Raw genomic sequence first — 20,150 nt, 5'->3', positions numbered from 1 at the left:
GGGAGGAGAGGGGAGGAGAGGGGAGGAGTGGGGGAGGAGAGGGGAGGAGCGGGGGAGAGAGGAGCGTTCTATTTTAGCTGTGGTGTCACACTGATGGCTGAGTGAGTGTGACCATCACATATTAATTGGTAGTTACATCTGTGTCCATATAGAAAAGTACAACGCAAAGCATAGTTATCTAGATCTAGTCTAGAATATGATGTCCGGACTTCAGACATGCTCTTTTTATAGTATTACCATTCACCATTTTGAGGGAGCAATGACTTTCCCTCTGGAAGTGAACCCTGCAGTCATCTGCTGCTTCCTGTCTGAGGCTCTGAGCAAACGACCAACTCATAGTTATTGTGAGTGATCACCTTCATGATCCCATGATCCCACATCTCTCCTGATGGACGCAGTCTCTTGCAGGACGACAATGTGTCGTGTTAATGTTCAGCCCTGAACATGAGTACAGTAATGTTCAGCCCTGAACATGAGTACAGTATCATCATCAGTTGATAGTTGACCGACAGTTTGAGATCCTCCTTAGGATCCCCCAAAATAAAATGTTGCAGACGGCTGTGAACAAGAGGTAATACGACTGTGAACAATCTGTAATAGAAAAAGGCAACTCCATATGCAGTGTTCAACATGTACCAAACGTGTTTAATCAATAACACAGCCAGACAACAGTGAACAATTCAACATGGAGGCAGGTGAGATCTGGAGAGGGAATGTCTTCCCTGGGACCGTGAACACTGAGAAACTCCACACTCGGCCCAGGGTTAGGGTTAGGGTTGGGTTAGGGTTGGGTTAGGCTAACCCTAACCCTAACCCTGAGGTCTTATACTAGATATTTACCTACTGATGCATTCAGAAAGTTACTCTAATATCACTGATCTCTTCTGCAGAGTGGCAGAGGTTTCCTGCTTTTGTCTTCATCAGATCAGACCATGAAGAGGAGAACGTCCCTAGTTCATCACCTCTCTTGATGTCCAAATGATCAACTGTTCCCTCCTGCTCCTTTGTAGATTACAAGTGTGACCCTTTGTACTGAAGTTTAGCTGAGTATTTCAATGCATGTGTGTGTTGATTTCATAATTGTTTAGGCTTGTATGTGTAGCTGATAGTAGCCTAGCAAAATCAGAAACTCAAAAAAAGTCAGGATTATGCAACCCTGGCTGATCCATTTCCAGGTTATCAGAGTAGTATCAGTGTATCAGTGCAGGTTATCAGAGTACGGTGCTGTGATTCTGATGACTGTGCTGTGATCAAGTCATTAAGGAGGCTAAAGACTCTGTTCTGACAGCTAGCTGACTGTTAGCTGTTAAGATGGCATATATACAACACAGTTAACATCCCACTTCCAGTGTGAAGTAATAGTTGAATTGTTGAAATCACTCAATATGATATTTCGGTACTGACCCAATGGCGTACTGGTCCAAAAAAATAAGTAAAATCAAAAAAGCTTCAGTGCACTTCAAATCTTTCATTTAAAATCTCAAGTCATTTCTGTGTCGGGGCGTGAAAGTAAAGTGTCAGGTTGAAATACAGTGCAAACAGTTTAAAGGATACAAGCCCTGTTATAAGGCTCATTATGACCATTATAACGCTCGTAAATAACCTTAAAACAAGGCTTATAACAAGGCTTATAACAAGCTTTATGATGCTAAGTACCAAACAGGTCCTTTAACTTTAAAACACAATTCTCACAAAAAGTCTATAAATGTAAACATGAACTTTTCCCTCCAGGAAATGCAACATGGTAGGGAATACTGTAGAGAACAGCTGTTCAATGTCTGCCCCAAACGTCTGCTCATTCAATCTATTCTGAATATTTTCTGGTTAAAAAGTGAAAGTGAAAGGGGTCCAGTAGAGCTCCTTCATCATGTCTGATTGGTGAAGTGAAGAGTCAGACAACATTCACAGCATGCATGGAGGGCATCATGCTACTTGCTATTACCAATGTGATCTGCCATGTGAAACAGTGCCCTGCAGGTTCAGCCCTAGCTAGCTAGCTCTCCGCTAGCTCTGCTTACTTAGGGGTTAGGGTTACCATGCTAGCCATGTCTAACCCCAACCCTAACCCGACCCTAAGCCTAACCCTAACCCAAACCCTAGCCATGTCTAACCCCAACCCTAACCCGACCCTAAGCCTAACCCTAACCCTAGCCATGTCTAACCCCAACCCTAACCCGACCCTAAGCCTAACCCTAACCCTAGCCATGTCTGACCCCAACCCTAACCCGACCCTAAGCCTAATCTTAACCCTAAACAGCCTCTGCATTTATGGGAACCATGAACCATGATCACGGATCAGGACTATAAAGTGAGATTTTCTTTCCTTCTATTTTCTACAGTTGCACCTCTTTTCACAGTCAGTTCCTCACATGTTCCGGTAGCAGAGGCGCAGGAACCGCAGAATATCACACCTCCGCTAAACAGCATCGTCTCTAAAGTGGAACTTTGTGCACCATTAAACAAAAGGCCCTTGTCTTTCAAAAAAGGGCACCCCCCCCCCCCCAATTCCTAACATTAGGGAAGTTTTTGGTCTCTTTGGCTCCTGACAGGGTTTCACCTTTGTAGTCCTGTGTACTTGGGGCTGGTGACCAAGACACAGTTAATAAGGGACCAATACTCCTGTCACACAAAGCCGCTCTGCAGGAAAGGGTACTGGTCCACACGTCAGTCACTCAAGAAGCCGGTCTGAACTGGTTTACCAGCAGTGATCACCACCAGCATCCTTCATGGGCCGACACCAACCGCCCCCTTTCACTCTGGGAACACCGCCCCCCACTCCTCCCCCCTCTCCTCCCCCTCCGCTGGCTGTCTGGGGATGAGGGGGTCCGTGTCGCTGTCCCCTCCCTGGATGAGGCGGGGGGGCGGCCTCCCCCCCCCCAGGTCGCTGATGCTGACGACGGCGGCCAGGCAGGAGAAGAGCAGGCCCAGCACCGCGATGTAGAAGCTCTCCCCGGGGGAGGCCCGCATGCCCGCCGCACCGGGGCCGGACCCGGGCCGGACCAGCCCCCCCAGCCCCGGCCTCCTCCCCTGGAGGTTGTGGTAGATGACGTACAGGCAGGCGCCCCACACGCCCAGGATGGACAGGAGGAGAGCCACTGAGAGAGAAGAGAGAGGAGGGAACATCAGGACATTCATGACTCCCGAAGAGCGCTGTGAGTCCAGGACGCATTTCACCATTTACCATTCAAGTACATTCGTTGTCAGTGTTTAGAGTAAAAACGAGTAAAAAAAGAGAGAGAGAGACGGGCGGCGCACCTGTGGAGAGGTGGAGCGCCACCAGCAGCCGGGGGCGGGACGTCCTGCCGCCCAGGAAGTCCATCAGGAAGGTGGAGCTGGAGGCCAGCACGGCGCCGTAGCACAGCCCCGCCAGGGCATAGAGGAGCCCCATCCCCCAGCCCTTCACCCCGCCCAGGGGCCCTGCAGGGGCCACATGCACGCACGCACGCACACACACACACACACACACACACACACACACACACACACACACACACACACACACACACACACACACACACACACACATACACACACATACACACACACACACACACATATATATTACATCTCTCCCTCATTTTCAATAAAGCCACTGGTGCTGCATAATCTTAAGTGCGCACAAGACAAAGTCATTCCGCGGTACGTCCTGCCGACCTACCCGTGTCGGTGAGGTTCTGGGCGGCGTGTAGCGTGAAGGCCACGCCATAGATCAGCTGTTTACCGTCAGGGTCGGTGGCGTTTCTGACCTGGATCCAGTTTGGGTCGGCGATGGACGTGCACAGAGACACCAGAGTCAGACACTGGCACACTGCCGCCGGGGACGTGCTCATCTCTGAGAGCGAGAGGGAAAAGGCACAGAAGAAAGGGGAGAACGAAACAAAAGAAGAAGCCGTCAGTCTATTTGCTTGACACAGCAGGAAGGAAAGGTCTCTTGAACCCTTGAACTCCAATAATGGTTGAGAAACGGTTAAAATAGCCAGCAAGTCAAAATATCTGTAAGTCTACGCAGTCAGGGTTGGGAAATATGAATGTGAAATCAGGTGACTGCTGGCTTACGGACATAAGAGATAACTTGATTTTGAGAATTAAGAAATGATAAACCTGGTTGAACAGCTTCTCCTCAAGCAGTCCTAACCCTAACCCTTCAATGGCTCCAAATGGGACAACTCAATATGCCTAACTAAGTACCGCATGTGTCCCATTAAGGCGTTATGACTTGGGCATATTAGGGTTAGGGTCCCATTAAGGCTAGGGTTAGGGTTAGGGTCAGGGTCAGGGTCAGGGTTAGGGTTAGGGTCCCATTAAGGCTAGGGTTAGGGTTAGGGTTATGACTTGGGCATATTAGCCATTAATAGATAATACAGTGACCAATGCAAAGACAATTGGCATGTGACATTCAGTGAACGTTACTGTTATTGCTAACTAACTGTTATTTTGTTTGTTGCTGCCATTGTAAACGTACGTATCTGTGCTAACTAACTATGCTAATGTAGCTGTCAGTCAAAAGTGCTCGTCTGTCATGTAACAAGCTAACAGGCTAACAGGCTAGCTGGGGATAGCAGCAGAGCTGTCACTTACCAGCAAAACATAAATACGGAATCCGTGAGAATACTTCACATTTATCTCAGGAGATCCACACTCAGCTGTCTGGTCCGGACAGAACCATCTGACATTATCTAAACTGGTCTTTGCGGAAGAACACCGGAAACGTGAGTGTTGCATCGAAAACGGTGACCCATCGAATAGTGTGACGAAATACATTTCCCCATTCATTCCCCATTCATTCTCTATGGCGGCTTCTGAGAGCAACAGCCGTCAACATGTGTGCTGCTACCTGCACAGTAAATAATTCAAACACTCACCAAATATTTGATGGTGATTCATGCTCTCACCTTTTACGTGGAGAGAAATAATCCTAGGATCATCAGAGCTACAACAGGTCACCGTTTCTGTCTACCTGAACAGCGACCTCTAGGGTCACACAATTCGATGGGTCTCCATTTTCGGTGCAACACCTGTTTGAGGCGGTTGCTCAATAATTGAAGAACTCCACATTACACATGCACACTAAAGAGCTTCATATCCAGTCAGACACTTGTGGGGGTTGGATCACCCATTTATGATGATTTGACAGCAAGAAACAAAGCCAGAAGGAGAATTTCATAAAACCTTTGTTGTCATTGAACTTTAATGATGTATACAGACTATATTAACATTACAGCCTGTGTGTGGGTCTCTTTGTCACATTTACTGTACATGGATGAGGGGGTTGCTGAATCTGTGTGTGTGTGTGTGTGTGTGTGTGTGTGTGTGTGTGTGTGTGTGTGTGTGTGAATGAGCTAGTCCGTCAGGCAGTGTTGCGTATCTCAGGCGTCAGGTTGATGAGGGAGTTGCTAGCCTGGGCCAGCTCAGTGATGGACACCCTTCCTCTCTGCCTGATGAACTGGGCCACAGCGCTCAGCTCCTCCGGAGTGATGAAGATGAACTTCCCTCTGTCATCGATCACCCCTGCACCAGGACACAAGGAGACAGGACAGGGAAGGACACTATTGATGGGGACTGAGAGGACAGGGAATGACACTATTGATGGGGACTGACTTGTCAGCTGTCATGCATTAATAATTGTGCAGCGACACACGACTATCACACACATTGTGTTGAAATGATTCATGAAGTACCTAATCTAAAGTTGACCTTCTATAACTCACCAGTGAGGGAGCCATCAGACAGAAGGTCCTGCAGTCTTGCAATTGTGTCCTGTGGGCAGAGTCAGTGGTTCAGGCGTTGGTACAACCCAACACATGGTACAACCCAACACATGGTACAACCCAACACATGGTACAACCCAACACATGGTACAACCCAACACATGGTACAACCCAACACATGGTACAACCCAACACATGGTACAACCCAACACATGGTACAACCCAACACATGGTACAACCCAACACATGGTACAACCCAACACATGGTACAACCCAACACATGGTACAACCCAACACATGGTACAACCCATCATCTAATGGTTCAGTCTATCTGAAGTTACTATGAATGTAGTCTGACTCAACGGATGTAGGTTTTGGGGATAAGCCTAGCCTTGTCATTCCTTTATTACGGCCCAATCAGTAATAAAGGTACAGGAATCTACTGCAATTAGTCTAACATACAAACTCACCTGTGTGCGTAGTCCAAAGTGTGACGCAAGGTCTTCCAGCAGAACAACCTTCGAGTCCTGGAGAGCAGACCCAGAAAGAGAACCTGTTCACATGGATCCCCTAACCCTGACCCTGACCCTAACCCTAACCCTGACCCTGACCCTAACCCTGTCGGACCACAGTAGCTGTGTGTTCGTCCAATCTTACCTTGATGTGCTGGATGAACTCTTGTAGGAGGTTGCGTGACTGAAAGTTGAGAACACAAGAAAACCTTACAGTGGGTCCATTTATATTCACTAACTTCAAAAAACAAACAAGTCTTGGGTCAGAACCCAGTACTGTAGAACCCAGCTACCCACCCACAAAAACGCTTTTCTCTAAAGTTATTAACTGAATCACTTGACAATGGGTTCCATCGCAACGGGAATAACACCTATCAAGATTAGACTACAGCCAACTCAGATTATAGATTATAAGATTAGACTACAGCCAACTCAGTCACCAGCTGGTAAGACAGGCGTCTGAAGAGCTGGGAGTTGACCAGTGAACCAGGGCTCAGTACTGGGAGTTGACCAGTGAACCAGGGCTCAGTACTGGGAGTTGACCAGTGAACCAGGGCTCAGTACTGGGAGTTGACCAGTGAACTAGGGCTCAGTACTGGGAGTTGACCAGTGAACTAGGGCTCAGTACTGGGAGTTGACCAGTGAACTAGGGCTCAGTACTGGGAGTTGACCAGTGAACTAGGGCTCAGTACTGGGAGTTGACCAGTGAACCAGGGCTCAGTACTGGGAGTTGACCAGTGAACTAGGGCTCAGTACTGGGAGTTGACCAGTGAACCAGGGTTCAATACCTCCTGCTCTGTGAGCTCGTCAGCCTCGCCTTGCTCCTCGATGACGAAGGATTCTTTGAGCAGAAGGTACTCCTCTTCCTCCCTCCTCTCCTGCTCCTCCCTGACCTTCTGCTCCTCCTCCTCCTACACAACAACACAGAGGAGGAGTTACACAACAACACAGAGGAGGAAGAGGAGGAGTTACAGAACAACACAGAGGAGGAAGAGGAGGAGTTACACAACAACACAGAGGAGGAAGAGGAGGAGTTACACAACAACACAGAGGAGGAAGAGTTCTAGAACAACAGAGAGGAGATAGAGAGAGAGTGAGAGAGAGTGTGTGTTGCTGTGTCTGGTCATGTGTGTTTTACCTGTTTCTCTTCCAGCTGCCTCTCCTTCTCCTCCTCCCTGCGTCTCTCCTGCTCCTTCAGCTCCTGCAGCCTCCTCAACTCCTCCCGTTCCTCCTGCTCAGCCTAGAAACACCAGACAGCTCCCCTCAACACCAGACAGCTCCCCTCAACACCAGACAGCTCCCATCAACACCAGACAGCTCCCATCAACACCAGACAGCTCCCATCAACACCACCACCAACTCCCTGTCATGTCTATGCTGGTCAGTCTGTCCCCTCACCTCTCTCTGCGCACGCTTGGCCTGCTTCTCTTCCAGCTTCCTCTGCTTCTTGGCTCCCACCTTCTTCTCCGTGGCCTGGCTCTGCTGCTGCTCTTCCTCCTCCTGCTCCTCCTCCTCCTCCTCCGCCTCCACAGGGCTGTCCTCTGCACTCAGAGCATCACATCACATCAAATCAAACTTTATTCGTATAGCGCATTTCATACAGAGGGGACACCATAGGAGAGGCCTCAGGGTCAGTGGTTCGAATCCCAGCTCTGTACACATGTCGAAGTGTCCTTGAGCAAGACGCCTAACCCCAAATTGCTCCCAATGAGCAGGTTAGCACCTTGCATGGCAGCTACCGCCATTGGTGTGTGAATGTGTGTGTGAATGGGTGAATGAGAGGCCATTGTAAAGCGCTCTATAAGTGCCGTCCATTTACTCACCGTTGTCTGACGCTTCCCTCTGGGCCCGTCTTTGGGCCATCACCCTGTTGTTCAGGTTTCTACGGCGACGGGGCATATTGGCGCCACGCTCCTCTGCCACCTGCGGCCGCGCAGCCCGACCCGCGACCTCCCGACCCGCCACCTCCCGACCTGTGACCTCCTGACGGTCTTCATGGTCAGCTGGGAGCAGGGGGATAGAGGAGATCAGTGAGATCAGAGAGATCACTTCATACACACAGTACATAGTACACACTAACCCACAGTACATAGTACACACTAACCCACAGTACATAGTACACACTAACCCACAGTACATAGTACACACTAACCCACAGTACATAGTACACACTAACCCACACACTGACTAGCCCACTAACCCATGTTAAAGGCTTGGATCCCAGGGTGCACACACACACACACACACACACACACATATAGTACATACACACAGTAGATACACACACATACACACACCCACACACAGTGCATACACACAGTACACAGGGCACACACACACACACACACACACACACACACACACACACACACACACACACACACACACACACACACAGTACGCACAGCAGATACAACCAGTACACACACACAGTGCATACACACATTATGTAATGCATTGACATATAACTATGACAAGCTGCCCTAAAGCATGAACACACAAATACACTTCACACATTCAGTTAACTATACATCAAGAAATGGCAGCTGCCATATTAAACACAGCTTAGCTAGCTCGTTAGCACTTCCTTACCTTCTTCTGACTTTGCTCGTATCTTCACCGCTAATAGGATCATCAGGATGAGGATCCCTGCAGCTACCAGATACAGCAAGACATCCATCTCAACGACAGGATAGATGGTAGTTTAAATGTGTATTAGTTCATATTATATTAGTTCATGTCCAGAGCTGTTTCCTTCTCATCTGACACGTCTGTTTGTCTGAGGCTTTGCAGCGCGTCACGACCCTTGTCACGTGACAAATCTTCGTCGTCATCTTTTGCTCACACCGCCGCCGTGCGGTCATACAGAGTCATTACATACAGAGTCATTACATACAGAGTCATTACATACATACAGAGTCATTACATACAGAGTCATTACATACAGAGTCATTACATACATACAGAGTCATTACATACAGGCAGAGTCATTACATACAGGCAGAGTCATTACATACAGAGTCATTACATACAGAGTCATTACATACAGGCAGAGTCATTACATACAGAGTCACTACATACAGAGTCAGAGTCACTACATACAGAGTCATTACATACAGAGTCATTACATACAGTCATTACATACAGAGTCATTACATACAGGCAGAGTCATTACATACAGAGTCATTACATACAGGCAGAGTCATTACATACAGGCAGAGTCATTACATACAGAGTCATTACATACAGAGTCATTACATACAGGCAGAGTCATTACATACAGAGTCATTACATACAGGCAGAGTCATTACATACAGAGTCATTACATACAGGCAGAGTCATTACATACAGGCAGAGTCATTACATACAGGCAGAGTCATTACATACAGGCAGAGCTGAAACCTAATATTGGAGCAACTGGGGAACCAATCACCTCAAGGCAGCAGAGCTTGACCACAGCCTGGAGGTCGGAGGGAGCTGTTTATTTGCCCTGGCTTGCACCACAGTCCTAAACTGGATGGGACAGCGCAGGGAGCCAGTGCTGAGGGTGGAGTAGGGAAGTTTTGTTGAAGAGCATGGGGCTGTTGAACACCAGGTCAGCAGCAGCTTTCTCCAGGAGTCTGATGGCCAACGCTGCAGGATGGCAGCAAGTAGAGAGTTGCAGGAGTCCAGGCGCCCTAACCCTAACCCTAACAGCCTGGATAAGCACTAGTGACGAATCACAGACAGATTTCTTTCCTAGCATAAAGTTTTATAAAAGAGATATCTGCAAAAGCAAGGAGAATGATTATATCAGTGTACAATGAGCTATGATGGGGAAGAATCACAATATTAATTTGATTTTCAGGCATGGCATTATATTATATTAGACAGACAGACAGACAGACAGACAGACAGACAGACAGACAGACAGACAGACAGACAGACCCACCTGGCCCTGCACGAAATTAGACCTATAGGCCTAAAAGTTCTAATTCTGTAAACTAGAGGATGTGAGTAATAAGGTAAAACAAATGCAACTTCACTTGGGATTTTTCAATCGATTTCAATGAGCTGAAACACAATAATTTGTTTCTGCGAGGGCACAAAGAAGTGCAGTCCTCACATGCTCTGCCATCGATCCGCTCAGTAGCATTTTTCGACAGGGGAGCAGAGATGGACACAACACCAGAACACCTCAACATGTTCAGTCCCCGCGGGTCCGTTACCTGCGTGTTTTAATCAGGTCACCTGGTTTCTCACCTGTGGTAACTGAGGCTAACTATAGTTAACCCTAACCCTAGAGGCTTGGGCTCCGGAGTCGCTCGGTGTCCTGCAGCTCTGCTCGTCCACTAAACTAAGAACTGGACCAACATACTGGAGAACTGAATATCCAGGTGAGTGATGGAGGAAGAGGTAAATGCGACGCCAATGACGGAGAATAGACGATGGACCAGTGATGGGAGGCTATAGTTATAGTATACTAACCCTAACCCAGTGATGGAGGCTATAGTTATAGTATACTAACCCTAACGGTCTGTTGGACTAGCATAGCTAACTAGCCTAATGCTAATATTGACATGGTGTCAGGCCATGATGCCAAAGCATTCAGGTGTGTTTGTGTTTAACCCACCCTGTAACGTACTCAGTACACACACGGATAATATCACGTCATTGTTGTCTAACAGCAGACAGAATGGGTCGTTTGGGCCGTCGGAGGACTGACTCCAGGTCGGTCCCTGGTCCCAGGTCGGTCCCTGACTCCAGGTCGGTCCCTGGTCCCAGGTCGGTCCCTGACTCCAGGTCGGTCCCTGACTCCAGGTCGGTCCCTGGTCCCAGGTCGGTCCCTGACTCCAGGTCGGTCCCTGGTCCCGGGTCGGTCCCTGGTCCCAGGTCGGTCCCTGACTCCAGGTCGGTCCCTGGTCCCAGGTCAGTCCCTATGGGTCCCCGGGTCTTCAGCCTCCGGAAGCGAGGCTGGAGGGACACGCCTCTGAAGACCTCAGCCAGGAGATACCGTAAGGGACAGTGCAAAGACGATTACAGATGAGATGAACAGTACAAAATATGAATACAAAAATAAAAACATCTAAAATGGAGTGCAGTATACAGTGTAATGTGTTCTAACAGTGCCCTAGTGCACAGACCTTGTGCCTGTCTAGTTAAATTTGGATCCAGGTGCAATCCCATGTGAGATGAGCTTGTCCAGATACAAGGCCAGTCGCTAGCAGGTCTCCAGCTGACCTGAGAGCTGCTCACGGTCTGTTAACCCTAACCCTAACCCTCTCCTAGAACGCAGACCACCCTGCTCTAAGCCCTTCTGTCGACCAGTCCTGTCACCAATTAACGAATCGGCAAGCTCTGATAGGAGGTGAGCGCTTTAATCTCCTTGAGCTGCACCAATCAGATTGAGTTGTAGTTAGATTAAACATAATGCAACTGATCAATATCAGTGATTGTTCTGTTGTTGTGGATCATTGTGTCAACAGGTCTCTCTGTCCGTCTGCAGTGCAGAACCTGGACCGGTTCCTGGAGTCAAACAGAACGGTACGTTAGCGCTCACTACTTTACTCAGCTAATTCTGGGCTGAACAGGACAACATGGAACTCAATGCTGACGTGAACTTTTCATTTGCAGACCAGCAACACCACCTTCAGTCCAGAGGACGGCACAGGTTGGGTTTGAACAAGACCATGAATAGGGAGGAGTCCTCCTTCAGGATTTTGAATGGCCTCTTATTTCTGGACCAGGCTAACTATGTGTCTAACCTGTCCTATAGAGTTCTGGACCAGGCTAACTATGTGTCTAACCTGTCCTATAGAGTTCTGGACCAGGCTAAATGTGTCTAACCTGTCCTATAGAGTTCTGGACCAGGCTAAATGTGTCTAACCTGTCCTATAGAGTCCTCAACGTACATGAGCTCTCAACATCATTGCTGTAAGCAGCACAGTGCTCTGTGAGCTAAGCTAAGACAAAAACAAGTTGTCCTCCCCCTCAGGTTCAGCCCTGCTGCCGGTAGGCGTGTCGCCCCTCCTGTCTGGAGGTGAGGAGTCTGAATCTGCCTCCTCCTCCTCCTCCTCCTCCTCCATGGACACCAGCAGCAGCAGCCTGGCCTCCCCAGAGCTGTTCCGCAGAGAGGAAGGCTATGGTGTGTGCTTGTCTCTCTCTCTCTCTCTGAGAGGAAGGCTGTGGAAGGTGTGCTTGTCTCTGTCTGTTTCCTCCCTCTCTCTCTCTCCCTCCCTCTCTCTTTCTCTCTCTCTCTGACAGGAAGGCTATGGTGTCTGCTTGTTTCTGTCTGTGTTTCTTCTCTCTCTCTCTCTGTCTCTCTTTCTTTCTTAATATGTACTTCTGTCCGTCTCCAGAGGAGGCAGTCACGTTCTCCAGTGAGGTGGACCTGCAGGAGCGGCAGGTGAAGAACTCCACCCTCCTGGAGATCAGCCGCGCTGAGGACATCAACCTGCAGCACCCCCCCAACCTGTCTTCCATCATAGGTACCTCACACCACCCGTCCTAGGTCATGGTCCTAGGTCATGGTCCAGTCCCAGGTCATGGTCCAGTTCCAGGTCATGGTCCAGGTCCTAGGTCATGGTCCAGTTCCAGGTCATGGTCCAGTTCCAGGTCATGGTCCAGGTCCTAGGTCATGATCATAGGTCTTCTCACTGTTTTGTGTTGAAAGCTCTTTGTCTCTCCACAGACGTCTCCCAGATGGATGAGGACAAGGATGAGGACAAGGATGATGAAATCGGGTAGATTTGGTCCCATCGCTCGTTCTGTCTTGTTGTTATTATCACTCCTTTTCTGGAATAGACCAGCACTTTGTTCTTCATCAGTGTGTGTGTACCTGTAGATACCCCACTGGACCTGAAGCTCCTGGAGGTACACCATCAGGTATTTAGTTACTGACTCATTCAGTCACCTGATCCATTAAATGCTTTGCATGATCTAGACCGGACCTTCCACCAGGTCTGGCCATGGTGATTGAGATGTCTATTTTGATTTGATTGAATTTGTAGACCAGCTGTTGAGAGTGTGTGAGTCCGTTGAGGGAAGGTCTCTACCTGCCGGAGGTGCTGTGCCCTCTGCGCCCAAGAAAACACCCAGGGTATGACTGTCACCTGACAACCTGGATCACACACACACCCAGGGTATGACTCTCACCTGACAACCTGAATCACACACACACCCAGGGTATTACTCTCACCTGACAACCTGAATCACACACACACCCAGGGTATGACTCTCACCTGACAACCTGGATCTCAACACACACCCAGGGTATGACTCTCACCTGACAACCTGAATCACACACACACCCCGGGTATTACTCTCACCTGACAACCTGAATCACACACACACCCAGGGTATTACTCTCACCTGACAACCTGAATCACACACACACCCAGGGTATTACTCTCACCTGACAACCTGAATCTCAACACACAACAAGATACCGTAGTGTAGTGTTTATGACACTATTTCTGGTCATTGAAGAGGACCATTCTTACAGTAGATCTGCCTCTTGGCAAATCTAAAGTGGGGCTCACCTACAGTACAATAGCTGAAACGAGATGCTGGTTTATGAATATCCGTCTTAAGTTATTTGACATGCTGAGTCTTAAACTCACAGGATTCAACATTCCAATTAGGCTTAAAATCCTGTCGGCTGTTGTATCTGAACACGGCTTTCAAGTGTAAAAATGTATACTGCAATGATCAGTAGGGGTCAGTAATGATCAGTAGGGGTCAGTAATGATCAGTAGGGGTCAGTAATGATCAGTAGGGGTCAGTAATGATCAGTAATGGTCAGTAATGATCAGTAGGGCTCAGTAATGATCAGTAGGGGTCAGTAGGGCTCAGTAATGGTCAGTAATGGTCAGTAATGGTCAGTAATGATCAGTAGGGCTCAGTAATGATCAGTAATGGTCAGTAATGATCAGTAGGGCTCAGTAATGATCAGTAGGGCTCAGTAATGATCAGTAATGGTCAGTAATGATCAGTAGGGGTCAGTAGGGCTCAGTAATGGTCAGTAATGATCAGTAGGGGTCAGTAATGATCAGTAATGGTCAGTAGGGATCAGTAATGGTCATTATAATCAGTCGGGCTCAATGCACTGTATGTTCTGCTGTAACATAGAGAAGAAAGAGAAGAGTAATGTTTGATTCTCTACTCTCAGCTGGTGAAGATCAGGGCCGTCAACTGCAGGAAGAAAGTCACCTTCGGTTCCTCTGTTCTCTCAGAGAAGACTGGAACGAACCACGCAGAGCCCACCGTCACCCTGCCCAATCAGGAGTCTGGAAACCCAGGGGTCTACTGTAACGTTCCTGAGAAGGTGTCACAAACACTGACCTCTGACCCCTACTCAGAACAAACCAGGTTCTCTAACCCCTGCTCAGAACAAACCAGGTTCTCTAACCCCTGCTCAGAACAAACCAGGTTCTTTGACTTTGCAGACGAGAAAGAAAGAGAGGTGTTCTTCCAGAGGGAGAGGGAGAGGCAGCAGAGGCTCAGATCTTTTGAGTTCCCCTCCAAACCGGTAAGTTGTCAACCCTTAGTCCAGTCTGATAGTGTCATCAAATCAAACTTTATTTATAGACAGTAGTGCATTTCATACACAGAGGCAACACAATGTGCTTTACAGAGAGAAAAGGGGGGATGGACAGTAATCCTAATCCTAATTTTCCAGAGGGAAGCAAAAAACAGTTGACACCCATTTGAACCAATATAAGAACTATCATCCCTACATCTGTCCATCCATCCGTCAATCAGCCAATCAAAATATCAATCAATCAAATTCCATTCCTACCGACCATTTCATGCAACGGAGGCCCTGACATGTCTATTCATTTCTTTATTTTGTCTTTGAGACGCTCGTAACGGATTAAGGGCAGATTGTCAGTGTGTTGGTGAGGTGTCAGTGTGTTGGTGAGGTGTCAATGTGAGTGTATGCCGTCTTTCCAGGTCATGTTGGAGAGAAAATAAGGCAGTGCTGTGGATTCTTGACAAGAAAAAATGACTCAAAATGAAATGCAAATTGAAACAAAAATAAAAATTGACTGGTATGTTATTATTCCTGTTGGTCTTTCAGATAACTGTGTTGTTTAGCACACTTTTAGCTTTCACGGGGTTCCAGCTGTTGACCGTAGCAAACATGGCAATACACCAGCCATCCAGTAGAGGGTGTGCTTGTCCTTAGCGATGTCCTTTTACTTTTAGTTTGTACTTCCTAAACTACACTTTGTTTTTCAAAGGGACTCTGGCCCAGTCCCAAGGTCCACCCTTACACACTCAGACTTACTCTGGCCCAGTCCCAAGGTCCACCCTTACACACTCAGACTTACTCTGGCCCAGTCCCAAGGTCCACCCTTACACACTCACACTTACTCTGGCCCAGTCCCAAGGTCCACCCTTACACACTCACACTTACTCTGGCCCAGTCCCAAGGTCCACCCTTACACACTCAGACTTACTCTGGCCCAGTCCCAAGGTCCACCCTTACACACTCAGACTTACTCTGGCCCAGTCCCAAGGTCCACCCTTACACACTCACAGACTTTGATGCGCGTTCCCAGTTAAGTGCGTGAGGGCTTTGTCAAATCGTCAAATACACAAGGGCTCTCTGGCAGACATTTTAGGCCCTTTATACCCCCTTCCCGTAACTCCGCACTTCTGCAGACTTTGCCTAACAGTTACCCACAGTTCATATCGTTGTGACATGAAACACAGGGTTACCTGAAGAACGGACAATAAACAAGCAACCCTAATGTTCACGTTACAAAACAAAATGTTTTCATGTTTTCAGCTGGACTTGCTTATCTGCACAAGTAGCCTTATAATTATTTTGGTTTCAATATTTATAGGTTATCAACCCTAGGGGTTTGTATCATTTGATTTGTTTGAAAATATGTAGGCTATAATAAATTCCACATATTTATGTTGCCATAAATCATATGCTTCCTTAGTTAAAGCTACATGAGAACTAGGAACTTTGGCAGCCCCTCTGGTCATGACTGAAATCGGCACTGCGTTATACAGAATGGAGTGTGGTGAGTGTGTGTACAGTGTGTGTACAGTGTGTGTGCAGAGTGTCGTGTGATAGATGTTTTATGTATATAGTGTGTATACAGTGTAGACTCACGAGTGTGTTGCATTGACCTTGCGTGGCAGCCATATTAATTGTGCTTATTGACTGTTATGGAACATGCATATTAAGTAGAATGTCAAAAGGATGATGCGTTAAGCAATGAAACCTAATTTCCTGTTTACACAGCGTTGCGTTGACTGAGTGGCGGCCATCTTCATTTGTGCCTGAGACTGTATTTTGGTGACTTATGTATAAATCACAGTCATCTGTGTGCTTAACATACAAAGTCAGCTTAAACCCTACCTATTGAAACCATGTGGCCATCGACCTTATCGGTCTCACGCTGCCTTGTTGCCTACAGCTGTAATTTTAAGTCAAGGTAATTACTCATCTATTTGACATTTCTCAGTCCTGCTGCATTCTCCCTCATGTAGGCCAGTGATACCATTCCTTCCCACAGACCAGAAGGAACAGCGATTTACAGGGTTCATGGTTATCAGGGTGGGGATTTCTACCCTGTCAAAACAATATCCTGTCTATTCAGACAATATCAGGCCTATTTATTCAGTCTGCAGCCTATCGGGAGACATTTGATTTGATTATCTATGGAGCATAAGATCTGTGTGAATATTGTCCAACTTTCCGACTGACCTGTGTGAACTGTCTGGTGATGCATACTGCTATTAGGCTTACTGGACCTTTACTTGTGTGTGTTGCTTGTTTACAGGCCATAGACAACGATCATATTACTGTAATATTCATGGGTATTCAAATAGACATAGGCCTAACTTCAAACTACTTGAGTAACTGTAATCGATCACTGTCCAGCAACCAAAAGCATCAATTCAGCACTTTGACATCTATCACAATGAAAAGTGCTTTAGCCTATTTATAAAATGACTGATTATTATTAATCATTTTCTTCTTCTTATTATTATTAATTATTATTATTAATTATTATTATCATTATTATTATCATCATCATCAATTAGGCGGACATATTAGCTTAAAGGAAGTCTGAACCAATCACAGAGGGGGCGGGCCATCTCCCAGCCTATCCGGGCAGAGGAACCTGCCATGACTCAGGAGAAAGCGCTTCTATGTGTTTTCGGTCTGGACGGAACTAAACCGGTCTGCAATTTAACAGTCGCTGTTCTTAGTTTCACGCAGACATTTCAAACATTTCACCAAGATGCAGGCCATCAATGTTAGTTCCGACATTACTGAGTCCAAAGACTTGGGAAGATCTCTCTGCATCATCACCGGGGCGTCGAAGGGGTTCGGCCGAACCGTCGCCACCGAGATCTCCAGGCTGTTCAAGCCGAGGTCGGTGCTCATTCTGGCGGCTCGGTCCGGTGACCTCCTGCGGGACGCTCAGGCTGAGCTGCGGTCTGGTTCCCTCCTGCGGGACGCTCAGGCTGAGCTGGCCGCTTCTGATGGCCTGGTGATCCGGTGTGTGGTCGCAGACCTGGGGAGGAGAGAAGGAGTCGAGAGTGTCATCCAGGCGGCGAAGGATGCATCTTCGGAAGACATCGACCATCTGATATTAGTAAACAATGCTGGTAAGAGACCTTTGCCCTTTGCTTTCTCTTTGTATGAAAAGATAAGACAACCGGTTTAGTTTCTTGTAGTTCTGGTTCTTGATTCTGATTGGCTGGAAGCCGTGTTTAAAATACTTTTTAGGGGGTTTTTAGGTTTTAGGTCCGCTTCGCGTCGTGCCTAACAATGCCCCCTAGCTGTTATAAAATCACATGGTTTATTTCTCTCTCTCTCCGTCCCTCCATCCCTCTCTCTCTCCCTCTCTCTATCCCTCCTGGTTGTCTCTCTCCCTCCCTCCCTCTCTCTCTCCCTCTCTCTGTCCCTCCTGGCTGTCTCTCTCCCTCCCTCTCTCTCCTTCTCTCTCCCGCCTGGCCCTCCCTCTCTCTCTCTCCTTCTCTCCCTCTCTCTATCCCTCCTGGCTGTCTACCTCTCTCCCTCCCTCTCCGTCCCTCTCTCTCTCCCTCTCTCTGTCCCTCCTGGCTGTCTCTCGCCCTCCCTCTCTCTCTCCCTCCCTCTCTCTCTCCCTCCCTCCCCCAGCCTCTCTCGGTGACATCTCCCGTCTGGCCAGCTCCTTCAGCGACATGGCGGAGGTGGACTCCTACCTCTCCCTCAACGTGAGCTCCGCCCTCAGCCTGACGGCCGGCGTGCTGCAGGCGTTCCCGCGGCGACCCGGCCTGCGTCGCAGCGTGGTGAACGTCAGCTCGCTGTGCGCCCTGCAACCCTTCGCCTCCTGGGCGCTGTACTGCACCGGCAAGGCCGCCCGAGACATGATGTTCAGGGTGCTGGCAGAGGAGGAGCCAGACCTCAGGGTGCTCAACTACGCCCCAGGTAGGAGGATGGATGGATGCCTGGCTGGCTGGCTGGTTGACTGGCTGGTTGACTGGTTGACTGGTTGGTTGGTTGACTGGCTGGTTGACTGGCTGGCTGGTTGGCTGGCTGGCTGGTTGGTTGGCTGGTTGACTGGCTGGTTGACTGGCTGGCTGGCTGGTTGACTGGCTGGCTGGCTGGCTGGCTGGCTAGCTGGTTGGATTGGAACCTGGATCAGTAAAGTTTGGGCTAAATGGCTTAATATGAACGTTTCTACGAATCAGTACCCAACCCTCATCTCCCCTCTCTCCCCTGTGCCATCTCTCTCCAGGTCCTCTGGACACAGAGATGCAGGTGGCGGCCCGGACCAGCACCGCCGACCCCGGCCTCAGGCAGTCCTTCACGGCGCTGCACGCCCAGGGCCAGCTGCTCACCTGCCACGCCTCCTGCGCCAAGCTGCTCAGGGTACTTCTGGAGGATAGCTTCACCTCCGGAGCGCACCTGGACTACTATGACCTCTGACCTGTAGACCGCGCACCTGACTACTATGACCTCTGACCTGTAGACCGCTCACCTCCACTACTATGACCTCTGACCTCTGCCTTCCCTCTCCCTAGTGCCTCTCTCTCTCTCTCTCCCTCCTGTCTTCTAACCAGGTCCAGTGGATGCCCCACTGTCACCAGCAGACCACCCTGAGTCTGATAGATACCCCTGTGTCTGCTGTGGATGTCATAGCATTTAGTTAACACACACACACACACACACGTACACACAGACATACACCAGTCCACTTCCGGCTTTAGGCCTGGGCCTGGGCCCAGTCCCCCTTCCCCTCACCCTAACCCGGGTCCGTATCCTTTTCCTACCCCCCCCCCCCACCCTACCCCCGACCCCTGCCTCTACCTGGACCCACACACACACAGACATGGGGAGTGAAATGCTTTGAAGTCAGTTGAAATGTAATTCTTGAGTCAAAGGATTTCCTCATGGATAATTTGCCATTTTGAATTTGTTGAATTCGTTTTAATCCACTTCAAGTGAGTTGTAAAGGTAATTCTGTTTGAATTGACCAAGGGGGGGGGGGGCTGCCATTTCACAGATCACAGGTTTCACAGACCAGCTCAACAAGAGTGTCTGCCCTGAGACTGGGAGGTTGTGAGTTAGATCCCCAGCCGAGTCATACCAAAGACTATAAAAATGGGACACGATGCCTCCCTGCTTGGCACTCGGCATCAAGGGTTGGATTGAGGCTCAGTCCCTGTGAGATACTAGCGTCATGTCCAGGGGGGGTACTTGTACATCAAGATGCAGCACGCTACAGAAACAGGAGATAGGCTCCTACACTATGGGCCACTAGGCCCGAGAAACATTGGTTCTCAAAGGCTTACTTACTGACCAAGGGGGAGGGAGAGCTGCCATTTCACAGAAGTTTTATTCTCCCTCAATCATATATCAACCATTCTGAACTGTTCCTAGATCACTGTTACTCTGTGATGATAAGAGATATACATTCCAACTGTGACACCT

The 20,150-nt window shown here is 48.5% G+C and overlaps 3 protein-coding genes across 3 annotated transcripts; 1 reads left to right on the top strand and 2 right to left on the bottom strand.

The window, feature by feature from the left end:
- Positions 1-2,751: 2,751 nt before the first annotated feature.
- LOC311327165 (uncharacterized protein) lies at positions 2,752-4,682 on the bottom strand (the record flags this gene model as incomplete). The annotated part of the gene is made up of 4 exons (XM_084460192.1): positions 4,579-4,682; positions 3,659-3,832; positions 3,256-3,417; positions 2,752-3,095 (listed from the first exon to the last, which is right to left on the bottom strand). The coding sequence occupies exons 2-4, from the start codon at positions 3,828-3,830 to the stop codon at positions 2,752-2,754; spliced, it is 678 nt and encodes a 225-aa protein (XP_084316318.1). The 5' UTR covers positions 3,831-3,832; positions 4,579-4,682.
- Positions 4,683-5,176: 494 nt separating this feature from the next.
- On the bottom strand, positions 5,177-8,992 carry ddrgk1 (DDRGK domain containing 1). Its single transcript, XM_084460049.1, has 9 exons — positions 8,813-8,992; positions 8,044-8,223; positions 7,619-7,761; positions 7,359-7,460; positions 7,009-7,131; positions 6,366-6,404; positions 6,179-6,235; positions 5,709-5,757; positions 5,177-5,508 (listed from the first exon to the last, which is right to left on the bottom strand). Exons 1-9 carry the CDS (start codon positions 8,898-8,900, stop codon positions 5,348-5,350), a joined length of 942 nt encoding a protein of 313 aa, XP_084316175.1. The 5' UTR covers positions 8,901-8,992; the 3' UTR covers positions 5,177-5,347.
- Positions 8,993-17,375: 8,383 nt separating this feature from the next.
- Positions 17,376-19,191, top strand: spra (sepiapterin reductase a). The gene is made up of 3 exons (XM_084460107.1): positions 17,376-17,839; positions 18,354-18,644; positions 18,955-19,191. Exons 1-3 carry the CDS (start codon positions 17,470-17,472, stop codon positions 19,143-19,145), a joined length of 852 nt encoding a protein of 283 aa, XP_084316233.1. The 5' UTR covers positions 17,376-17,469; the 3' UTR covers positions 19,146-19,191.
- Positions 19,192-20,150: the final 959 nt, after the last annotated feature.

Source organism: Borostomias antarcticus (assembly GCF_949987555.1).
Source record: "Borostomias antarcticus genome assembly, chromosome: 30".
Lineage (NCBI taxonomy): Eukaryota > Metazoa > Chordata > Actinopteri > Stomiiformes > Stomiidae > Borostomias > Borostomias antarcticus.
This window is presented reverse-complemented; position numbering and strand designations above follow the sequence as displayed.